Source organism: Triturus cristatus, chromosome 3_1 (genome assembly GCF_964204655.1).
Source record: "Triturus cristatus chromosome 3_1, aTriCri1.1, whole genome shotgun sequence".
NCBI classification, from domain to species: domain Eukaryota; kingdom Metazoa; phylum Chordata; class Amphibia; order Caudata; family Salamandridae; genus Triturus; species Triturus cristatus.
In genome coordinates, this window is record NC_140583.1 from 717,047,400 (window position 1) to 717,070,663 (window position 23,264).

General features: G+C 45.3%; 1 protein-coding gene across 1 annotated transcript in view; it reads left to right on the top strand.

The window, feature by feature from the left end:
* Window positions 1–23,264, top strand: part of LOC146860841 (uncharacterized) — a 915,295-nt gene that overhangs the window by 541,875 nt on the left and 350,156 nt on the right. Inside the window, exons 29-30 of the mRNA XM_085646176.1 lie at window positions 5,284–5,313; window positions 13,383–13,448. Coding sequence (XP_085502302.1) covers window positions 5,284–5,313; window positions 13,383–13,448 — 96 coding nt within the window. The remainder of the gene's footprint in view (window positions 1–5,283; window positions 5,314–13,382; window positions 13,449–23,264) is intronic.

A 23,264-nucleotide genomic window follows, 5' to 3' on the forward strand; every position in this document is an offset into this window, starting at 1 on the left:
CGATAATTATCGCTAAGCGCACTTAGCGCTAGGATAATTATCGCCGGCTAACGTGGATTTTTATTGCTGAGATAGCGTGCTATTAGCAACGCTTATCTCAAAAGTGATAAAAATCCTAGCGCTAACTGCCAAACGTGAGATTATCGCTGGAAACCCAGCGATAATCTCATGAAGTTTGGCGTTAGCTTGATGATAGGGCCTCACCTACTTAGCCATGATATCCACCTTCCATAGTATATCATGGCTAAGTCAGTCCTGAAGCAGGCGTAAGGAAAGTGGCGATAACAGGGGTTATCGCTACTTTTCTTGCCGCTATGCTTCATAGCGTGGGGCTTGGTGATAGGAGAAATGTTGCTTAGCGACATTTCTCCAGTCATGTCAGGTCAGGAATGCCCACTTTGCATCTCATTAGAGATGCAAAGCTGGGCGTTAAGAATCCGGGCGCTAATGCAAGGTTTCACGTGATAGCGTGACCTTGCTAATTAGGCGATAAAATTATTGCCGCTTTTCGGCCAAAAACGGACGCAAAAGCGGCGATAATTTTATATCGCCTTGTTGCTGATATGCCCCTAAATCAGGACCTCTTGGGTGTCTCCAAGACACGACTAAAACAGGTGGTCGTGGGTGGGAGGGGCTTTTCAACTTTTTGGAAGGGAACTGGGTGTGTCTTCTGAGGCGCGGCGGCTTCATTAAGTAATTAATTAGGGGGAAATGTAACGAGGAGGTAATGGTCAGGGTTGGATTAGGATTCAAAATCGGCACGGGCACGCAAAAAAAAGTGGCCCCCATTTGCAAATTGCCTTTCCGCAAAACACTTCTTCTGCAAAATTGTATAATAACACTGGTGAAACACACCTGAAAGCAAGTTAGGCTACTTTTGCTCAGGCCCCCTGCCCTGCTCAATATGCATATATTAAAGGCCGGCCCGGCGAGAGAAAAGGAGCGACACCTCTGCCATTGATACAAGGGAGGTAATGGACACCCATCTGCCTCCAGAAAGGCCACTCAGGCATCCGCTGGCAGCATCGAACAACGCAGGAACTGCCAAATTGGGCCCCCAGGCTGCTCGACACAGGTGGAATTCAGATACCGGCCCCTCGATCATTGCCCGAGTGCCCGCGTTACCAATCCGACCCTTGGCCTTGATGATATTTCTCGAAGGCCTGTTCGTGAAGTCGCCTCCAGCAGGAACAGAAGGGTCCTGATACGAATTGTTGGTAAATGCTCTCTTGGATATTGTAAGTGCAGCATGCCTGGCATCCTGGCATTTCCTGGTCACGGACGGGGGCAGACCGGCTTGCCGTTGGAGCTCTCGCTACAGGTTTCCGAAACGCAGGCGTGCAGCAAGTCTGTTGAAATAGGCTGCTAAACAACATGAACACCGGACCACCTACCGCTCTTCCTCCTGAACGGCAGAGGGCGCTAGTCAGTAGGTTGTGGAGAGCAGAGACCTCAGGCCACTTCTTACACGCATCATATATTAGTGCAACGGTAAATTCGGCCGTTCCAATTACAACAATAAAACACCCCCAAAAGTGCAAGTGCAATAAAAATAATGTTTAAAAAATGGTCACAATAAAAACCGAAACTCTTATTTTAAAACAATAATTTTATATCAAAACAAATTCCTTTAGTGTAACGCAGGTCTTAGGAAATGCTGACCAAACGGACCTCTGGCAATAATGCAACATCTGACATGCTTTTTACTCATCGCACATTTTCACTCCAGCGGCTATTCCGCAGAGCAGTGTGAGGTAGGGGTGAGTGATAAATTCCGCCCCGCCAACAGAAATGGCAGAATTTTGGCCACTTCGCGTTATGCTTGTAACGTGGAGTTCTGTCCAAATTCCACCAACCGACACAAATGACAGCGCGAACAGCGTGACGTGTCCAATTCTGCCCATTCGCAGAATTATGCAGAATCTCACTGAGAGTTTTGTGACTCTGTGAAATTCTTCGAAGTGAAATTCCGCGAGTTCTGCCCAGGCCTCGTGTAGGATATTCCATATCTGCAATGGAATCCGCAATGTCAGCTTTTCTTGCTGCCTCGCTCGCCAGACATTGTTTCACCAACAGAATCGCTGCCTCCAGCGCATTGAGGTTTAACCTGTACCCCTCTCGTGTTTCCCTTGAACTGAACATTTCCTCACCCCCCCCTTGACCAACTAAACATTGTGCCAACAGGGACCTACTTTTGCAATTTGGCCATTCATGCTGAAACTTACACAGTGATCTGTAACAATGCCTTTTATTGAATTTCTGTCATGTCTTGGTCGATTCGCTTTTGACTCCTCACACCCGGAGAGGTGGATAGATGTGAAAGGTCACAGGTGGTGTGTGGAAGCTGCTTGTTGTTTGTCCTGCTGGCAGTGGTCTGGCTCGAGTCACCAGATGCAGGCATAGTCTCTTGTCAACCTCACCCAATGACTTTTTTTGGGTCATAACCACTCCTTACCATGAACTCCTCATTATACCTCTACCACGCTAACCTTTCAAAGCTAATTTGTGCTAACGAGACCGAACATTCGGACAGGGCTTCCCTGCTCTCGAGGTTTTTCTCACAGTAAATGGTAACATTAGTAGTGAATGCTGCCCATCATGTGTCAGTGTTTGTGGGACATTGTGGCACCCTTGTCCTTCAATTCAACACCTCCTTGTACTTCCTTCCCTTTCACCTTAGGCGTCACCTGCATCCACCCTCCCAGCTTGATACCCATTTCTGTAGACTCTGCTCTCTTTGTCCTCCCCTGTCCGCTCTACTCCACACTTCTCACTTTTGCTGTCATTCCCATCAGCCGTGAATGCCCTGTCTGGCACTACCAACCCTACCTAATGCTTCTTTTCTCCAAAAACCTGCCCCTGGACTGAATCCAACATATGAAAAATATATAGTGCCTTGGGATGAATATAAACTTGATTACGTGAAGAAATAGTTTAGTTATCTCTTCCAAAAGTACTTCATTTTGATAGAAAAAATCTATATATATTTTGTATAATCAATCCAGAATCCAATGTACCCCAACCACAAAAAAAATACATAAACTAATGTATGTCCAAAAAATATTTTTTATGGTATTTATAGTACGTTTCTCTTCACATTCTTTCGATATATATATACATCTTTATCTCTTCATCACAATCTGCAATTGTCTATCTCTTCATTACAATATGCAATTGTCTCTTTGCCCTACTAATCAATAAGGATGTTTACAATGATTTAAATCACATTCCTTGAATGAAAATCACTCTTTTAAAGAAACACGATGAATTGTTTTTTCACAAATACTTATTGAGTGTTCTTTTATCTGTTTCATCACAGTTAAATTTCATCTGAGTGTCTCCAAATTAAATGTCGACGCGTTTCAGCCTATATAATTTTAGGCCTCTTCAGGACTAGGGCAGTCAATTGCGCATTTTTTCAATTCCACCTCAAACTCGGTCTGTCCACTGCAATGTAGTTCACGAAGAAAGTAAAGTGAACTACTATCTATCCCAAAGTTCTTGCATTAATGAGGGACTGCTAACACATATTAGCGCTTAGTTCAAGAGAATGTATCTGTGGTTGCTTCTCCTCGAGTCTGTTTCTTCCAAAAACGTTTTCCTGCTCAATCTTTTTTGAAAATGAACGTCTCTAGGACCCGGCCAATTTCGAATCACGCCGTCAGGACAAACTGATATAGCAGCTATATACGGTCCTCGTATTTTTCTCAATAGGATCCGTGGGCTCCGATCGAATACACACTGCTCGCGTTACTGCACTCTCGCGTAAAGTTAATTAACACGTCCCCAGTACGTAAAAGCGTGTGTATGGACTGAATCCAGGCCTTCTGAAAGCATCATAACCCCAACTTCCTACTTGGTGATCCAGCTGCGGCCCCTTCAGCCTCACCTCGTCATCACTCGATGCAGTTTTTCGCCTGTCATGCTGGTACACGTTGTGCATGTGCCACCAGTCAACCTCATACTCATGTTCGATCACCAACGTTTGAGCGCCAGGGCTCCTTGTCGCTGGCTCTCGTGTCAACTGTCCCACCTTGGGGCCGCTACCCTTTTTTCTGACCCTGTTCCACTGACGCCCTCCTCGAGCTAGCGCTTGCAGTCCTTTCACCTCTCCTGTCACTCAAACCTTCAACAAACTCTACGCCACTGTCCAGTCACGCTCGCTGTGGTACTCACACCACGAGCACCAATGTTCTCTTAGCTTCATCTCTGCCTACTCCTCTCTTTATACTCTCTTCTCTTCAGACTGTCTCTCTTTTCTCCAGTTGGTCTCTGTTTTCGTCCGCCGCCTCACAGCCCCTTAGCTTGACCTGTGGCCCACCTGCTACTCACAGGCCCTCAGTCCCCTCTCCCTGAGGACCCTTCCAGTGTAACTCCTCTTTAACCTGCCTGTTGACACCTGCTCCGAGGCCTTGTCTAACTTTACTTGAACCCTCCTTAACGGCTTCCCCATAGCCATTACCTCCTGCCATCACCGGTCATTCTGAGGACCAGTGCCTCCCCCCCTCCACTCTCCCACTCGGTGGCACGTCTCTGTTCTACTCGCATCGAGGTTCAGATGCTCTGTAGAGCCTGCCCCAGTGGTGGGGTTCTGTATACTGGAGGTCTTCCTGTTCAGAGGCGCCAGCAGCTCGCCATCCCATGCCACCCCCACCTGACCTTCCATTGCCTTTCTGACTGGAACAGTGTATGGGTCCCTCGTGCGGGGCTCTTCCCAAGGATTCTTTTTCATTCAACACTAGTCTATCGTCAGGCCTTCGACAGTCTATGATGACACCAAGAGAATGCTGTCAGTTTATGAATGAGTGAGGGATGAAGGGGTGATGGTGAGGCATGGATACATTTTGTGCTTACAAGGCTATGGCACTGGAAAATAGTGGCAGCAATCTCTGAATACAAACAAATGAATAGTATATGAAAATGTTTTAGGATTTTTAAAAAATGTATTTCGTGATGTTCTCTTCTGCTTTGAAATATAAGATTGTCTTCTTTTAAGTTTTGTCTAGATTCCCATTTTGTTCTCTTCATAAACCTTTGTTTTCAATCTGTGCAGCTATATTTCTTCTCTCATTCCATTGTTCTCTTTCCTATTTTGCGGTTTCCAACCCCGTTCGTGTTTGCTGTTTGTTGTAGGCTCTTGCCTTCTTTCGTTTTGCACAATTGTTTCCTTGTAACCCTCATTTACTTTATTATCCCCCTTTCAACTATCACTGTGATTATACAGCTTACTTTTCCGCAGTGTTGTTTCTCTTTTAATCCCTTGTAATTTTCTTTGATTTCTAGCTTGCCCTGTTTCAACGTCAGCACCTACAGGTAAACACACACTTTGTTTAACAGGTGTTGCAGAGTACAGGATAGTCCAGTGGTTCAGACTGGATTGGCGTGGAGTGCAGTGGAGTGTATTGGTTATGAGTAAAGGGCTGTAGAGTGCATTGGTGTGGAGTGCAGTGGCGCAGTGTGGAGCTGCGTAGAATAGACTGGTGTGCAGTGTAGTGGTGAATGGTAGATTGCAGTGGTGCAGAGTGGAATGGCGCAGAATGGAATAGAGTAGCATAGAGTGCAGTGGCCTAGAGTAGATTGTTTCAGGGTAGAGTACAGTGGTGCACAGTAGAGTGGCACAGAGTGTGTAGTGGCATACAGTGCATTGGTGTAGAGTGCAGTAGAGTGGCACAGAGTGGTGCAGAGTAGAGTGCAGGCGCATAGAGTGCAGTGGTGCTGATAAGAGTGACACAGAGTTCAGTTTAGGAGAGTGCAATGTTGCAGAGTAGAGTGGCCTATAGTGGAGTTATGTAGAGTATAGTGGAGTGGTGCAGAGGAGAGTGGAGTGGTGCAGTAGCATAGAGTGAGGTGGTGTAGAGTACAGTGGTGCAGAGTAGAGTGGCACAGAGTGTGTAGTGGCATACAGTGCATTGGTGTAGAGTGCAGTAGAGTGGCACAGAGTGGTGCAGAGTAGAGTGCAGGCGCATAGAGTGCAGTGGTGCTGATAAGAGTGACACAGAGTTCAGTTTAGGAGAGTGCAATGTTGCAGAGTAGAGTGGCCTATAGTGGAGTTATGTAGAGTATAGTGGAGTGGTGCAGAGGAGAGTGGAGTGGTGCAGTAGCATAGAGTGAGGTGGTGTAGAGTACAGTGGTGCAGAGTAGAGTGGCACATAGTGTGTAGTGGCATACAGTGCATTGGTGTAGAGTGCAGTAGAGTGGCACAGAGTGGTGCAGAGTAGAGTGCAGGCGCATAGAGTGCAGTGGTGCTGATAAGAGTGACACAGTTCAGTTTAGGAGAGTGCAATGTTGCAGAGTAGAGTGGCCTATAGTGGAGTGATGTAGAGTATAGTGGAGTGGTGCTGAGGAGAGTGGAGTGGTGCAGTAGCATAGAGTGAGGTGGTGTAGAGTACAGTGGTGCAGAGTAGAGTGGCACAGAGTGTGTAGTGGCATACAGTGCATTGGTGTAGAGTGCAGTAGAGTGGCACAGAGTGGTGCAGAGTAGAGTGCAGGCGCATAGAGTGCAGTGGTGCTGATAAGAGTGACACAGTTCAGTTTAGGAGAGTGCAATGTTGCAGAGTAGAGTGGCCTATAGTGGAGTTATGTAGAGTATAGTGGAGTGGTGCTGAGGAGAGTGGAGTGGTGCAGTAGCATAGAGTGAGGTGATGTAGAGTACAGTGGTGCACAGTAGAGTGGCACAGAGTGTGTAGTGGCATACAGTGCATTGGTGTAGAGTGCAGTAGAGTGGCACAGAGTGGTGCAGAGTAGAGTGCAGGCGCATAGAGTGCAGTGGTGCTGATAAGAGTGACACAGAGTTCAGTTTAGGAGAGTGCAATGTTGCAGAGTAGAGTGGCCTATAGTGGAGTGATGTAGAGTATAGTGGAGTGGTGCTGAGGGGAGTGGAGTGGTGCAGTAGCATAGAGTGAGGTGGTGTAGAATACAGTGGTGCAGAGTAGAGTGGCACAGAGTGTGTAGTGGCATACAGTGCATTGGTGTAGAATGCAGTAGAGTGGCACAGAGTGGTGCAGAGTAGAGTGCAGGCGCATAGAGTGCAGTGGTGCTGATAAGAGTGACACAGTTCAGTTTAGGAGAGTGCAATGTTGCAGAGTAGAGTGGCCTATAGTGGAGTTATGTAGAGTATAGTGGAGTGGTGCTGAGGAGAGTGGAGTGGTGCAGTAGCATAGAGTGAGGTGGTGTAGAGTACAGTGGTGCAGAGTAGAGTGGCACAGAGTGTGTAGTGGCATACAGTGCATTGGTGTAGCGTGCAGTAGAGTGGCACAGAGTGGTGCAGAGTAGAGTGCAGGCGCATAGAGTGCAGTGGTGCTGATAAGAGTGACACAGAGTTCAGTTTAGGAGAGTGCAATGTTGCAGAGTAGAGTGGCCTATAGTGGAGTTATGTAGAGTATAGTGGAGTGGTGCTGAGGAGAGTGGAGTGGTGCAGTAGCATAGAGTGAGGTGGTGTAGAGTACAGTGGTGCAGAGTAGAGTGGCACAGAGTGTGTAGTGGCATACAGTGCATTGGTGTAGAGTGCAGTAGAGTGGCACAGAGTGGTGCAGAGTAGAGTGCAGGCGCATAGAGTGCAGTGGTGCTGATAAGAGTGACACAGTTCAGTTTAGGAGAGTGCAATGTTGCAGAGTAGAGTGGCCTATAGTGGAGTTATGTAGAGTATAGTGGAGTGGTGCTGAGGAGAGTGGAGTGGTGCAGTAGCATAGAGTGAGGTGGTGTAGAGTACAGTGGTGCAGAGTAGAGTGGCACAGAGTGTGTAGTGGCATACAGTGCATTGGTGTAGAGTGCAGTAGAGTGGTTCAGAGTGGTGCAGAGTAGAGTGCAGGCGCATAGAGTGCAGTGGTGCTGATAAGAGTGACACAGAGTTCAGTTTAGGAGAGTGCAATGTTGCAGAGTAGAGTGGCCTATAGTGGAGTTATGTAGAGTATAGTGGAGTGGTGCTGAGGAGAGTGGAGTGGTGCAGTAGCATAGAGTGAGGTGGTGTAGAGTACAGTGGTGCAGAGTAGAGTGGCACAGAGTGTGTAGTGGCATACAGTGCATTGGTGTAGAGTGCAGTAGAGTGGCACAGAGTGGTGCAGAGTAGAGTGCAGGCGCATAGAGTGCAGTGGTGCTGATAAGAGTGACACAGTTCAGTTTAGGAGAGTGCAATGTTGCAGAGTAGAGTGGCCTATAGTGGAGTTATGTAGAGTATAGTGGAGTGGTGCTGAGGAGAGTGGAGTGGTGCAGTAGCATAGAGTGAGGTGGTGTAGAGTACAGTGGTGCAGAGTAGAGTGGCACAGAGTGTGTAGTGGCATACAGTGCATTGGTGTAGAGTGCAGTAAAGTGGTTCAGAGTGGTGCAGAGTAGAGTGCAGGCGCATAGAGTGCAGTTGTGCTGATAAGAGTGACACAGAGTTCAGTTTAGGAGAGTGCAATGTTGCAGAGTAGAGTGGCCTATAGTGGAGTTATGTAGAGTATAGTGGAGTGGTGCTGAGGAGAGTGGAGTGGTGCAGTAGCATAGAGTGAGGTGGTGTAGAGTACAGTGGTGCAGAGTAGAGTGGCACAGAGTGTGTAGTGGCATACAGTGCATTGGTGTAGAGTGCAGTAGAGTGGCACAGAGTGGTGCAGAGTAGAGTGCAGGCGCATAGAGTGCAGTGGTGCTGATAAGAGTGACACAGAGTTCAGTTTAGGAGAGTGCAATGTTGCAGAGTAGAGTGGCCTATAGTGGAGTTATGTAGAGTATAGTGGAGTGGAGTGGAGTTATGTAGAGTATATTGGAGTGGTGCTGAGGAGAGTGGAGTGGTGCAATAGCATAGAGTGTGGTGGTGTAGAGTACATTGGTGCTGAGTGATGCAGTGTGATAGAGAGTTTACTATAAAACTCCTTGTTCGAGGTTGAGGAGTTGGAATATTTGTAAGCCTTCACATGTGCCAGACTGTGACACAGTAAAATAACATTTCAGTGTAAGACCTGGTAGGAAAAGTATATCACCATAAAAATTCAAAGATTTTATTATGTGAACATTCATGTGATTTTTGGGGGCATTTTTTGTTTTTGTGGAGATGACAGATGTGATAGGCTGAGGTATTGTATTTACATGTTAGTAAATGTTGAAGTACTATGTACTTATGTATTGAGGTGTTTTGTTGTGCCTTACTGTGTTGTATCTCCGCATCAGTCTGTCTTCATCACGCTGCGTATGGTGTTTACTAGGTAGAAGGGTTGTGTTCAGAATGATGTGATTGGAGGATTCCAGCAAGAGGCAGTTGATGACCGGCAGACTGGTCGGAGGATGCAGTATGGTAGGGGGCCTCTCCTATGGAATAAACCCAATGAATGATGACGTCAGTGCCTCCACCTGGATTATCACAATCACCAACAGAGACTTGGCTCTTACTCTCACACATCCCTGAACTACGTAGGCGAGACCCCTCCTACTGTCCAGATTATTCTACACAATCATGTTTTAACTAGGCACTGATCTGTTGAGTGGCTATCATTCTCTTCGGGTTAATTTTGCTCCAGTTCAGGTTGTACCTGACTTGCATCTCGTTCCATCTCTCAACAGTTACACAGTGTGTTAAGCATTATTTATTGTCAGGTCCCTTTGTTGATAATGTCTGATTGTGTAGTAAATGTACTTGTGTTTTGTTTTCGGACCAATGGTGATTTAGTGTGGGAAGAAAGAAGCAAAAAAAATCCTGCTTCTCACAACTTTGCTAAACTGATCTATGGCTGTGACTGCAAGTGGTACGTGATCCAGTCACCCTGGCGTAGGTGTTTTAGGATGGTACCTCACAGTATGCACGCGTGAGTAGAATCAGGGTGCCCTCACCAGCTTGCTCTGTGGCAAATGCTCCCCCTACATATACTTTCTAAAGATATTACTGGGGATATCCCTAAACCTTTTACCTGCCAGAACCCAGCTTTTTGTGCTCCTCTTTGATGTACTCCAGACTCTATAGTCACACTTTGTTCTACTACGGATATATGGCATTCCTGTACCCCCTGCTGCAGCCCAGCATTCCCACCCTTGTAATCCAGAGTTCCTGTTCGACTTTGCTATTGATCTCCAGTATGAATGAACTTAATCTCATCACTGCCTTTGATCGGAGAATGTAGTCTGCCCTGTTTCTTGTTTGTAGGGATGCGACCGCCTGCCACATTTATTCCATCTTTGATTTATTTCTCTCTACGTTTGCCTATAACCAAGCAATTCTATCCGAACTCCAGTATATAATACAGCATTTTTACTAATGCATTTAACCTACTATCTCTATAGCAGCATATACTCCTGCACCTCTACCCCTACCTACACCCTGCTACCTTTTACCCTGCCAATATCCTTGTCCTCCTATCTTAACCCATACCTTAGAACCTGTACTTTTACGCATGCCATACTACCTTAACCTGTAGCCTATTCCCTCATATTTTTATCCCAAATGTCAGACCCGTTTGGGAGGCCACAGGGTGTTTAGAGGCTACTGGGCCACAGTCTTGGGGCCTGCGACCCTTTCCCTCTACTGTCCGCGGGCCCTCCTACTATGGCTCTGCAAGCTGGGCCGAGTACATCTCCTCCAGCACCTTTCTCTCAGTGGTACCGATGAGAAGCAGTGATAGGCTTCTAGGGAGTTTAGTGTCGGGGGACCTGGGATCACCACTCAACACCACCCCAACAGCACAATAATATCAAGGTGCAGCCCAGTGCTTCTCTTTATAAATACAATTACTTTATCACACATAAGCAGAAATCCTACACTCTGCAATTATATGTGAACACCCAATTCACTGGTGTGATTTAAAATGCGTCTGCAGCCACTAGGAGCTATTCCCCATTTCCCCCCTTAGTATCTACTAATCTTTTCATGGCAATGCTGCTAATGAAATGCAGAATGCTCTCTCCCACTTCTCTTAGCACACACATGGGGCCCATTGGAGTCTCTCAACTGTCCTTGGTAGGAATGGCAGAAGTCCACCTTTGTTGATGCCACAGTGGAAGTTTCACTGGTGAGAGGGAGGCCCTTTCTTACACAGAACACAACAGTCCCGCTGGATGGGAGTAGCTGGAGGCCGAGCAGCAAGTCACATGGAAAGCAAGGGCAGGACCAGATGCTTCTTGTGGTGGCCCACATCCGGGGGCGCAGACGTTGATTGATGCAGTTGGGTCCGGGGGCTTCAGTAGGCCCGATCCTAGTATCTGCTGAGTCTCCTGGTGTAATTTACACTAGGGCCTCCCCAAGTGGAGGCAGCTTGAATTCCTCTTCTCTTGGTGCGGGGCTCAGTCAGGGCGACACACATCCAGGCACTGTTGTGGGATGCTACAGCAGTCACCCAATGGGGCACTAATGCCTTCGGTCCTTCGACTGCCAGGTGCTATCTTCAGCACATAGCACCATGAGATGACATCCTTGAATCTTCTGAGCAGATTGTCTTTGCAGCAGTTCAGGTTCTTTTACTTATTGCAAGGGCACCCGGGGGCACCTCAGGTTTGGCAGTCTTTACTGACTGTGCAGCGGTCACACCATCCATGCTCTTATGCACACACATAGTGGGTACCACAATCTCACACTTATCCTAGTATCAGTTGGCCGTATCAAACAGGCACACATTGGTGGCTTGGTGGTGGCGACAGGGGTAATGCAAGGTAATCGCCCGACATACTTCTATAGTGTAGCCACTTCTGTAATAAGCAGGTTTATGACAAACCCAGAACCCACCTTAGTCAAGGGCGGGTCTAGCCCTTTTTGAACATACTAGATTAGTGTGCGACAAGCCAAAATCCAAAAACCAAGATCACAAATTATCAAGGTTTGGCATGCAAGGTAAGGGACATGGCTATATTTCATGCAGGAGACATTCCTGTCCAAACATCAGTTTATAACGTAGAACCACTTCCCCTAATTGAAACCATCTTCTCTTCATCTTACCTGTATCCTAGTACCATTACCACATCTATACACCCTTTACCCCTGACTATGAACTAGTTGGTCTACACCAGTCTATACCCTAGGATTGCTAGCTCTACCTATACTATATATGTTGTAGTTCCATTACTGTTGCTAATACCCCAGTAATTGTACCCATACCTAGACCTTAATGCCTTTATCCATTCATATACCCTTAACCCTCTGTCCTTACCTATACATAACTGTCCTTAATCCTACCAGTAACGTAGTACCTGAACCTGCATAACCTCCTGAAAATGCCCTGGAACTACAAACTCTGCTTAAATTCTCTAAGGCTACCTATAGCCTTTAACCTGTCCCCACTATCTCCACCCTAGGTTATACCCTAGTATTACTACCCCTGACTATACCATAGTACCTTTACCTATATACTATTACATGAACCCGTATTAGAGTATGTCTGCCCAGTGTTTAACGTGTAAAAGAGTGAATGCCGGCGCCCAGGGCTCTGCTCAGAAGCCTGCGGGCCATGTTATTAAATGTCAGCCTGCCATATACCCCTATGACTGATGAGCCTGCCATATACACCACCTCGGCCTCTTTGATCCATGGCCAGACATTCCCTGCCCGTTTATCACACTTTTGCACGTTCCTTCTATTTGTCTTTGTGAAGGTTTTTCTGTCTCTCTCTGCCTCTGTTCTTTTTCGGTTGTATGACGTTACAACGCATGCCATTACAACGCATGCCGTTACAACGCATACCTTTACCCCAACTTGCTGTCTGGGGTGCCCTGGAAGTTGGAATAGTATAATTTACAATTCCAACTCCAGTGTGTGCAACTGTAGGGAAGGTGTTGGAGTTAACTCCAACACCTTCTACCCCCATCACCAAGCCTTTTGTGTTGTAACGACATGCGTTGTAATGGCATGCGTTGTAACGCTTCCGTTGTAAAGGCTGTTTCCCGTTTTTTTCATTCAGCTATTTTTTCACTTTCTTGCTCTCGTAAATGCCTGATGCACAAAAATTAATGCTGATCCCCCAAAATGAGTGCCGGTGGCCCCCACCTGCAGCCACCTGCTCCAATTAGCACTGCCTCCACCACAGAGTAAACCCTAGTGCCTCGACCCCTAGTAACACCCCAGTACTTCTAGCGTTGCCCGTGTAGCGCAGTACCCTAAAATCCCTGCCCCAACATATACCCTAATATCTCTTCCTTCTCCTCCTCTCAATTATTGTTGCCCCATTTTCTCCTAATGTTTCCTTTTGCCTTTTCGATTTGGAAATTCGCCAAAGATCTTCAGAGCAGTCGTCAGGCTGGTGTTCCCCATTTTGTTTTTCCTTGGAAACGAGGTACAGCGTCCTTCATTCTGCTCTGGAACATTCCACTTTTGTAGCTCTGAAAAAGGTCACGATCAAGATGACTTGACTCCATTATTGGTTCCTCTGTTGTCTGGATTACTATGACTTTTTGTGCTAGGTATAAATTAATTATGATGCATTTTTTCCGCTCAACAGAACCATCAACTACACCAAGGACGACTGTGTGCCGCTGCTTTTACAAGGGCCAGTATTTCTTGCCAGGTAAGCACTTTTAAAGCTTTAACTAGAAAGGAGAACATGTAAATTAAATTACAGGCAAATATGCACTCCGGAGAGATTGCAATGTTTTACAAATAAAGTAGGATTAATTAAAGACATATGGGCTTATTTGCAAGCCCCTAGCGCTACTTTACATCACTTTTTCCCATATTAAAAGTGACGCACCGGCGGCGCAAAGGGCTAGTAAATAAGCCCAATAGGTTACTAAAAGTTTCCCATATACAATTCTGAGGGAGGTTCTTAGACATTTGCCTATTCTCCGTCCTTAATGATTGATGAGAGTTTTGTCAGAACTTTTGCCCATCTTGGACGGTGGGCTGCCTGGATACCCTCACGGGTGACAAGTAGCGCTCTACAAATCTGTTCTAATCTAATCTTTGTGTATGATATAGCTGTCAGAGGATATGTGGCAGAAAGCACGCATGGTGCATAGCTTTACTATAGTAGGGGCATATCAGCAACAACCGGCGATAATTATCGCTCAGCGCTCTTAGCGTGAGGATAATTATCGCCGGGTAACATGGATTTTTATCGCTGAGATAGCGTGCTATTAGCAACGCTTATCTCCTCAGCGATAAAAATCCTCACGCTAACTGCCTAACATGAGATTATCGCTGGAAACCCAGAGGTAATCTCACGTAGTGTGGCGTTAGCTGGGACTCACAAATTTAGCCATGATATCCACCTTCCATAGGATATCATGGCTAAGTCAGTCCTGAAGCAGGCATAAGGAAAGTAGCGATAACAGAGGTTATCGCTACTTTTCCTGACGCTATGCTTCATAGCGTGGGGCTTGATGATTATGTTAGGCGTCATGTTAGGTCAGGAACGCCCACTTTGCATCTCATTAGAGATGCAAAGCTGGGCGTTAGGAACCCCCACGCTAAAGCAAGGATTCACGCGTTAGCGTGGCCTTGCTAATTAGGGGGCATATTATCAAGACTGGCGATAAAATTATCGCCGCTTTAGCGCCAGAAAACTGCAGCTAAAAAGGCGATAATGGGCTTGATAATATGCTCTATGGAATTCCAATTGAAGCCCATGTTAGATGTGAAGGACATCTAACCTGAGCTTCAATTGGAATTCCATAGAGCATATTATCAAGCCCATTATCGCCGTTTTAGCGGCAGTTTTCTGCCGCAAAAGCGTCAATAATTTTTTATCGCCAGCTTCTAAATATGCCCCGTAGTTTGGCCTGCCACCTGACCAGTTTTTACAGACACCACTGGTGTTTAATGTCCCAGCAGGTACACAAATAAGCAGTGGTGTTTAATGTCCCAGCAGGTACAAAAATAAGCGTAATCACTATTTTGAGGCCTTATCTGTACATATTTCAAACAGTACATAGAAAAACTTTTTAGTGTGTTCTACAGCTTGCTTAAAATCCCTAACTATTCATTAAAGCAAACAAAAGCAGAAAATGGAAGTTACAAATGAATACATACAATTTTCTTTAAAGTCCCATTTAGTATCATGACTGGGCCTTCACAAACTCTTAAACCAACACCAAATGGCTGGTATTTTCCTCGTGTAAAGGTGGCAACCCTAGTAGTTTAGAAGAAACCAGCTAATTTCTCGGAAAACTTTTTTTCTGTTTCTCTCCTCCCTCTGAGGAAGTAGAGATATTAAAATGAGCTGCTGGGTGCCGTCGAGAGCTATCGAATGCCCTTCAATGGGCCACCAAGGCCTCGAGTTCGAAGGTGATGAACACAGTTTGATCATTTTTCCCTGGTTAAGTGGTGCGGGGGGCTGGGGGTGATGCGCGTATCATAACTAAGGTAGGAAACAAGTCTAAAAGCATCAAGTGCAGCTTTGGTGTCTCATTCAGTTGGGTCAAAGAAACCATTCGAAATCTGCATCTATGTTGAGTCTGTCAAAATATGTTTTAGTGCAGATGTGAACACAGAAAAAGGACTAGAACTCCCGGGGTTTGTGCAAAACATCACTTTTTACCTGACAAGAAGTTTCACACGCCTAAATTTCATTGTTCTCATAAGTAGATGCACGTTTTACATCATTGGAACAAGGGGAATTTAGAGCAAGTGGCATTCAAATATTCATACAGGAACGAGGCTCTCACAAAAGAAGGAGTTTTTAAAAAGGACTGCTTCAGGTGCCAAGACACAACCCCTGTCTTTCTGTGAGACAAGAGTTTCCGGTTGATTAACTGACAAAGATAACGGCAACAATTTACACAGTGAGTTAATTTAGCACTATCACAATTTATCAGTTGGCACTTTTCCTTAGCAATCCAATTAACCAGTCCATCTAATAGCCTGTTCAAATCTTTTCTGACCTTAAGTTTAAAGACAAACTAACACTACTGTTAGCCTCTTTCCTAGTGGCCGACAGCTACTTCATTTCTGCTAAATATATTCTCACAAAGTAGTAAAGAGTTGAGCAATATGTTGGATCTGTGGCCTCTGTCATATAGATCACAATACTCTGGACTGCAAGCACTTTAGCTGTCCCTAGAGAATCACCATATCTAGTTTAAGACACTACAGTACAGATTTTATATGGGTCTGGCTTGGGACAGATTCACACAAAGAGCCTGAATACGATGTCGGTCGGAAAGCCTCCGACTCCTGTTCGGAGGCTTTCAGACCGACATGGTACTTTTAAAGTCCAAACGCTGTATTATGATGACAGCGGTCATAGTTTAAACCGTTGGGAGAATCTGGCATGGTTTCGACGGGACCAGTCAGAAATTATTCATTATCCCTTAAGGTGGGTGTTGCCGCAGTCGGGATAATGATGTCGGTTTCCGAAAGCCAATCCATGTTGGCCTTTCCGACATCGATTGGCTGTCAGAAACTGATTTTGGGGGCTCCTAGCAGGTCCCCTTTCTCCCTGACCCTTCGCATTTTGGTCTCGGATACACCTATGGTGCCCTCCTAAGCATCCCATCACCGTGTGGCAGGCACCACAAGGTGCAGGGATGTTTCCAAACATCAATTTTTCAATGGGAGCTTCTGCTGCGGGTGGTTTCAGCCCGCCTCACAAGCTCCCATTGAATAATTGAAGTTTGGGACCGCACTATGTGCGGTCGCATCCTAATGGGCTTGTCGGAACCGCCGACCTATGGCCGGGCGGTTCCTTCCCTGAAACAGCGTCGACCAACATTGCAATTAGGCCCAAAGTGGTGCAAAGCAGGTGAAAACGGTATTGTGCACCAGAGAAGCACCTTTTTCTTTGTGCAAATAGCACTTGGTTCTGCTTTGCACCATTTTGTTTATCAAGGATATGGGATTTTAGTCTCACTTTTTGGATCAGCACAAACGCCCATTTTGCTGCAAAGCTCGATTACTTAGCTTACTTAGATATGTAAATCAGGAGCCGCACACCACAGATATGAACACCTGAATAAGCAACGCCTCCCAACGCAGAAATAATGGTGGCACAGTGACAGATGCACAACTGCCAATTAACGAGAGCTGCAGAGCAACCATAGGCTCCACTGTCAATCAGTGGGCGGTACACCTGGTGGGGAAATTGCAAGTTTGGCAGAGCGGAAGCACAATTGGTTTACAGTTGAATTCTAGTTCCATCAAACTCGAAATGACCCCCTGTGAATTTTGCCAGCAATCTATTCCAGTAAAAAAATTATTGAAACACTTTGGTTGGACGTGTTTCTTCGAAAAAACAAATTTTAGTGAAATCATAATTAATAATTTACGGGTAATATAAATAAACATAATATTTAATTTAACTTCTTCTGTTGCATGATGTTGGCTTGTTCAAGTGTAACCTTCACTAGTTGTCTCTTGTTCCACTAACCTTTCCCTACAATGAATGGAGCGCCTTTGGTAACTTTATTGACTTGTACTGGCACCTACACGGTACTTGCACGTTACATACCATGTACTACACAGTACGTCATATTTCGTCTGTAAGCACTATTTTCTTTAATAAGTTCCTGGTACTGCAGGCATGACGTGCTTTCCTGCAACATTCAGCGCTCCATGCGCGTTTTCACTTTTATTTAGTGCATTTGGTTTGTTTATGCCTACATGGGTCACTTGAGCGAGATCTGCGATTTTTTTTATTATGCACTTTATCTTTAAAAAAAAAAGGAGGTCTCATGCCTTTATTTTCTTTTGCATGGCGCACTAAATTTTATGCAGCTGTAATCCTGTCAGGTGAAGGCGATTTCATGCTGTCCTGGTTAGCATGGAACTCTCGTGGCCAAAAGGTTACAAACAGCTAAGGTAGCCATCAAAATTATGGATTTTTACATTGAAAAAAGCCGACTGGCCCTCTGGGAGAATACATTCCCCTCACTCGCACAGCCCTCAGGTCTGCCTGGAAACCTCTCTGCCAGTAGCACGGGTCCACCATTTGTTCTGACTTACTTTCCCTTTCGCCCGGTCAAATTATGATGATAAAAAACAAGTCTACGTCCCTATAAATGACTGTTGATGCCCATCAATTTCAATCAGTCATCGGCAGATGAGCTGGTACAATAATTGTAACCAGTATTTTTTTAATTTGTACAACTCTGCAATAAAATACAAAATAAAGAATGAAAGGACCTAAAACAAGCATTTGGAATGCAATAGGTCTCGCATTTCCGAGAGTTTAAGCTACTAGCATTGTAAATGACATTGCCTTCTATTTATGTGTTAAAAACCAACACATAAATAAAAGGCATTGTCATTTACAATGCCAATAGCTTAAACTCGTGTAAATGCGAGACCTATTGCATTGCAAATGCTTGCTGTTCATTCTGTATACTAATCACACAAGTGACTTTTTGAGGGGTGGTGCATTTCATTCACTCAAACTTGAAAAGAAATATATCCCATTGCTACTGAATGCTGATCATGCCCTACTGAGGCCCCTATTTAGGTCTCGCCTACGCAGCGCGCAGGCGCTGCAAAAGGAGGGGACCTCTTGCAATCGATCACCACTTTTGCCTAAACCCGTGCACGTTTTGCATTGCTTTGTATTGCAACTCGTGCACGTTTGGCGTAACTCGTGCACGTTTGGCATTTCCCTTGTGGGAGTGAGTAGAGGAGCCAGCTGTTAGCAATTATCGCCCCGCCGCTGCTCGCTCCTGTAAGGTAAACGCCAAACATGCACGAGTGGCAAGACAACCCAATGCAAAACATGCACGCGTTTAAGCAAAAGTAAACGCTGTGCGTGTCTGGTGGTCCCTGTTACCATGCTTGTTTAGATGGCTTCGTCACTACTCGCTCCCCAGTGCTGCCGGGCTGTTCTCTGGCGGATTTTGAGTGTACAATAGTCTCACATGCATTCCAAGGCAGGAGGAATGACACACCCTAACAGCCAACAGGAAACATACTAAGAGTAAAATACTGCTGTGAGCTGATGCATTAGGTGGATGTTAATCTCTCAAGCAAATAGCTCAAAGTTTCAGAGCAAAAGAAGCCAATCGCTGAAGGAGGCTAAGCCAAATAACCCTTAAAATAAGTGTAAAATGCAGTAAGTTCACAATAAATGACGCAAGCCCTACCCCCTGGGCAAGAGGACAAACTGAAATCAAATTATGTACAAAAGCGCCAGTGGGAGGCCTCTTAGGTTTCCACAGCGCTCAGGCTCACACCCTCCCCCACCCCATGAATGATTTTAAGGGGTGCCATCAGAAATGCAATGGCTGACACGACCGACCCCCAGACACCGAACCACCAGTTCACACCTAAAATAAACATAAATATCATTGGCTGAAGAGGTAAAAGTCGACTTATAGCATTTTAATTAATCCTTTTCACATAAATACAGAAACCGTGGAAAAAGCACTGTAGCCAATTTACTTCATGTGGACAACTGGTGTAAGGCCCTATTGGAGCGTGCTCGTGCGCACGCCTGGAAGAGACTGCATGAGGTGCAGCAGACGCAGCCACTGTGGGTGGGGGGAGGTGGCAGCAATACACACAAAAGCTGCCCTGCCAAGGCGCACTTCCTCCCCAAGAAACTGAGCTTCATTCAATGGCAATCTGCATAATAAAACCACTGCACACGTCACGCGTCTGCAAAGGGGGAGCAGCAAGACAATCAAGAGCAGTGACTTCAAGAAAGAGGCCTTGGTAATCCAGCCACGTGCCTGCTTCACTGGAGACTAACACTGCTTCAAGAGAGCAAAGGGACCCCTGCTGGAAGGAGCCCACCACCATTGTAAGTACCCACAGCTCAAAGACCCAGGATAACAGGAGCTCTGAGTAGTGTGCACTTGGAGTGCTGTCTTCCTGCGAGCTAACAAGAGCCACCCTGCTCTTGGTGGGTGTCTTGGAAAGGATCCCCCCTCCCTGCACACTTACTTCATTCATTCCTGCATACTCAGAAGTATTGGAATTGGAAATGTTCAAGTGGTTCATAACTACACATCATCACAACCGAATCACATCCTACCACAGCCAAGCAGATCTTAAAATCGTCTGAATGCAAGAAAAAGAAACCGCGTAGATGTCATGAGCCCAAGATGCTCCTGGTTTCTCACCCAACAGTACAAAGCATGCTGGGAACTGTAGTTTCACTTGAACCCTTCTAGCATCTGCATACACTTCCCAAAAGACTGAGAACCTTATTTTGAGTTTGGCGGAATGGGACAAATGACCACCTGGAAATAAGACATCTAGTGTTCTTGGCTGAAAAAACAGACTAACTGGATGTCACCATAATGAGCCAGGGCATCAAAACAAAGTGACGGATGGACTGCTTAAATTTATCTCAGCCTCTGGCAATCGCTTGGGGCCACATCCCAATACATTGTTTTTCGCCCACCATGCCACCTCAGTTCAGGCTGGACCATTCCCATTGGAGCAGGATCAAGACAGATTTCCATAAGGCTGGGTCACAAAACCGAGGTGCATGGTGTGCAAAATAACAAAGGACTGGGATGCGGCCCATAGTAATTAACAGTGAGTGAGATCAGTTCAAGCATTCCATCCATCACTTTTTGTATACTTTAGGGTGTTGCCTTAAGTGGGACATGTATGCCCAGACGTGGGTCAAGTGCATACAGTGTCAGTGGAGCCAAAATATACCTGGCTGATAAGTCCTAATCAGGGCAAAACCGGTCCTAGATTTTTTTCTGTTTCGGTTCAGGGAGGACCTGGCCTGACAGTTAGGGCTGGAATGGTCCCACTGGAGAAGGATCAAGACTGATTTCCATATGGTTGGGTCCAAACTGAGGTGGCATGGTGCGCAAAATAACAATGGATTGGGATATGGCCCCCAAGTAATTACCGGTGGTTGGGATTAATTCAACCATTCCATCCATCACTTCCTGTGAACTTCATAATGGCCTAGGTTCATTTAACAAGTAAGCAATGGTGAGAATAAAAAAAGTTATAAATACTGAATTATTCTCATCATGCAGTGTATTACTTTGGGCTGCATACCACTATGTTTTTTTACTCACTGTACCACTACACAAAAGAGGGCCAGCTGTAAGCAAATACGTCTTGGGAGCCCCCAAAAGGAACAATCAAGTCTGAATCACTAGCCACACCACTTTTGTATGGGAGCTTAAGAAACCTCAAATGTGTTCCAGTCCTGAAAGGCCTCCGAGAGGTACAGCTTTCATCCTATGCCAAATGGAACTTCGGCTCCAATGCCTGGGCATTCCAGTCCCACTTAGGGGACTGGAATGCTTGAATTCATCTTAGTCACTGGTAACTATTTTGGGCTCCATTCCATTGGAAGTTAAGCAATGATGCCATCACTGAGGGACAGGATGTCTCCTTTTCGGGTGAATAGGTATGGATGGATTATACAAGAACTTGCCTGGGCAATAAAAACACTTGACACATTTACACGAGAAAAACAAGCATTAGCATAGCCAATAAGTCTCGCCTTTGGGACCTTATAAGTATTTAGCCATGCAACAGTTGATGTTGTTTCACCAAGGATATTGTGCTGGATAACTAAATACTTATAAGGTCCCAAAAGCGAGACCTATTGGCTATGCCAATGCTTGTTGAATAAGACATTGGCAGATCCTACAGTTTAAAGTGATTTCCAACATATATCCCTAGGATCCACTCCCTTCAAAGCTTTAGAAAAAGACACAGTAAATCATGTCCTCTACTTTGTTTCGCCTTTCTCAATCAGGGTGAAGATTGTTACACCCTCCTTAGTCGGCTTTATTATTAGTCTCTGAGACATTACGAGAAACATTAGATAAGGGAGGCAGAGCCTCTTTAAACCTTATAGACTTCAGTGCTGCCTTTGACACAGTGCATATTATTCTTGTTTAGTTGTGGTAGAATATTTCCATGAAAGGCACATAATTACACGATGGCATAATGGCGGGATTTAATTTTACAAGCATAATGTGATATTATGCAAATTGTGCAAATTAAGGCAATATAATTTAAATGTCACCCCAGGCCTAAATGTTGACATACTTTAACATGGCACTCCTTGAGAATAAGGTGTTTTCCTCTTTAATCCGAAGAATGCATTTAGTTGATTGCTTGTTGTAAAATGTAATATGCTGTGCTGCCTGTAGTTTGAGGTATAACATGCTCTGATAATTTAATAAAAACGACTTTACGCTCATTGTAACATTTTGTGTAATTGATAAGATCACATGTTGCACAAAGAAACATTTCTGTCCAGTGCATTACTTATCAGGCAGCAGACACAGAAAACAAAAGCAATCCAGTAACCATTTCTGTGAATGTCCCACATGCGAGACCCCTGTCCATATATATAGAGTACTCTTCGAACAAGTACTGCCTCCAGCACAGCAATCAAACCAACATAATCCCATTACCATCACGATTGTAGCATTACTACCAACTTAATATTACATTGACCATGCTACCACCTCGTAGCAACACCCACGTCACTACACTACTGTCTCTTCTCTGCAATAGACTACTTCTTTACCCTGCAGTATTGCTTCAGAATGCTACACAACCAGCCCCACTAATGCAATAGAACCACTACACTACTGCCAACCACCACTATACTATGGCATCAAAGCACTGCATTACTTCATCCTAAATTAAACTAGTATCTTCAAAGCCACACTCCTCTACTCCATGCCCTACCAGCAGCAAGCATCAGTAAAGTTCCAACTAGCACTGAACTACAACCTTAGCACCACACTGCCACACATCGGCACATAACTACTCTTTCCCAAAATAACACTACCCCCACTCCAGCACAATATATTCACATGTCAGAAGCACACTCCGGCTGCCCACAAGACTGACTTACAACCCACACCGCAACACACTACTAAACTTGAGCCTTGTCTAAAAATCCCTGGCACCAGGCTAACAGTTCCAGAACTGTACAGTCATTCCTAGCACTGCACCATTCTACCCACCTACACTATAGTTTACCACCCTTACACTCCAAAATCATCTTACAGACTACACTATCAAGTCACACAATCACATTAGCAATCAGCAATGGAAGAGATGAAACATTTTGGAAATAATAAATCCTGACAGATAAATGTCTTCTCAAAATCTTAATGCTGAGTGATATTGCAGCACCACAATTAAAACACACCAAATGGGGCATTCTGCCATGGCTTTTGTGATGCCCATATGGGGGCAGGATTGGCTGTGCTGGTGATGGAGGTGTTGAAACTGGGCAGCACACATCGCAGCCACAAATCTGGACACCGTGGCTCTTGTCATGCCAGCACAGACAACATCCTGACTGGCAATGCGCTTTGAAAGGGGTGCAAGGGGTGTCCAATAATCCCCAGAACCAGACATGAATAGTTCTTACTACGTCTGGGTGCTCCCTTGTATATATAGAACGTATACAAACAGATAAAACGTGATGGAAGCAATGCTTGCTGACCAAACC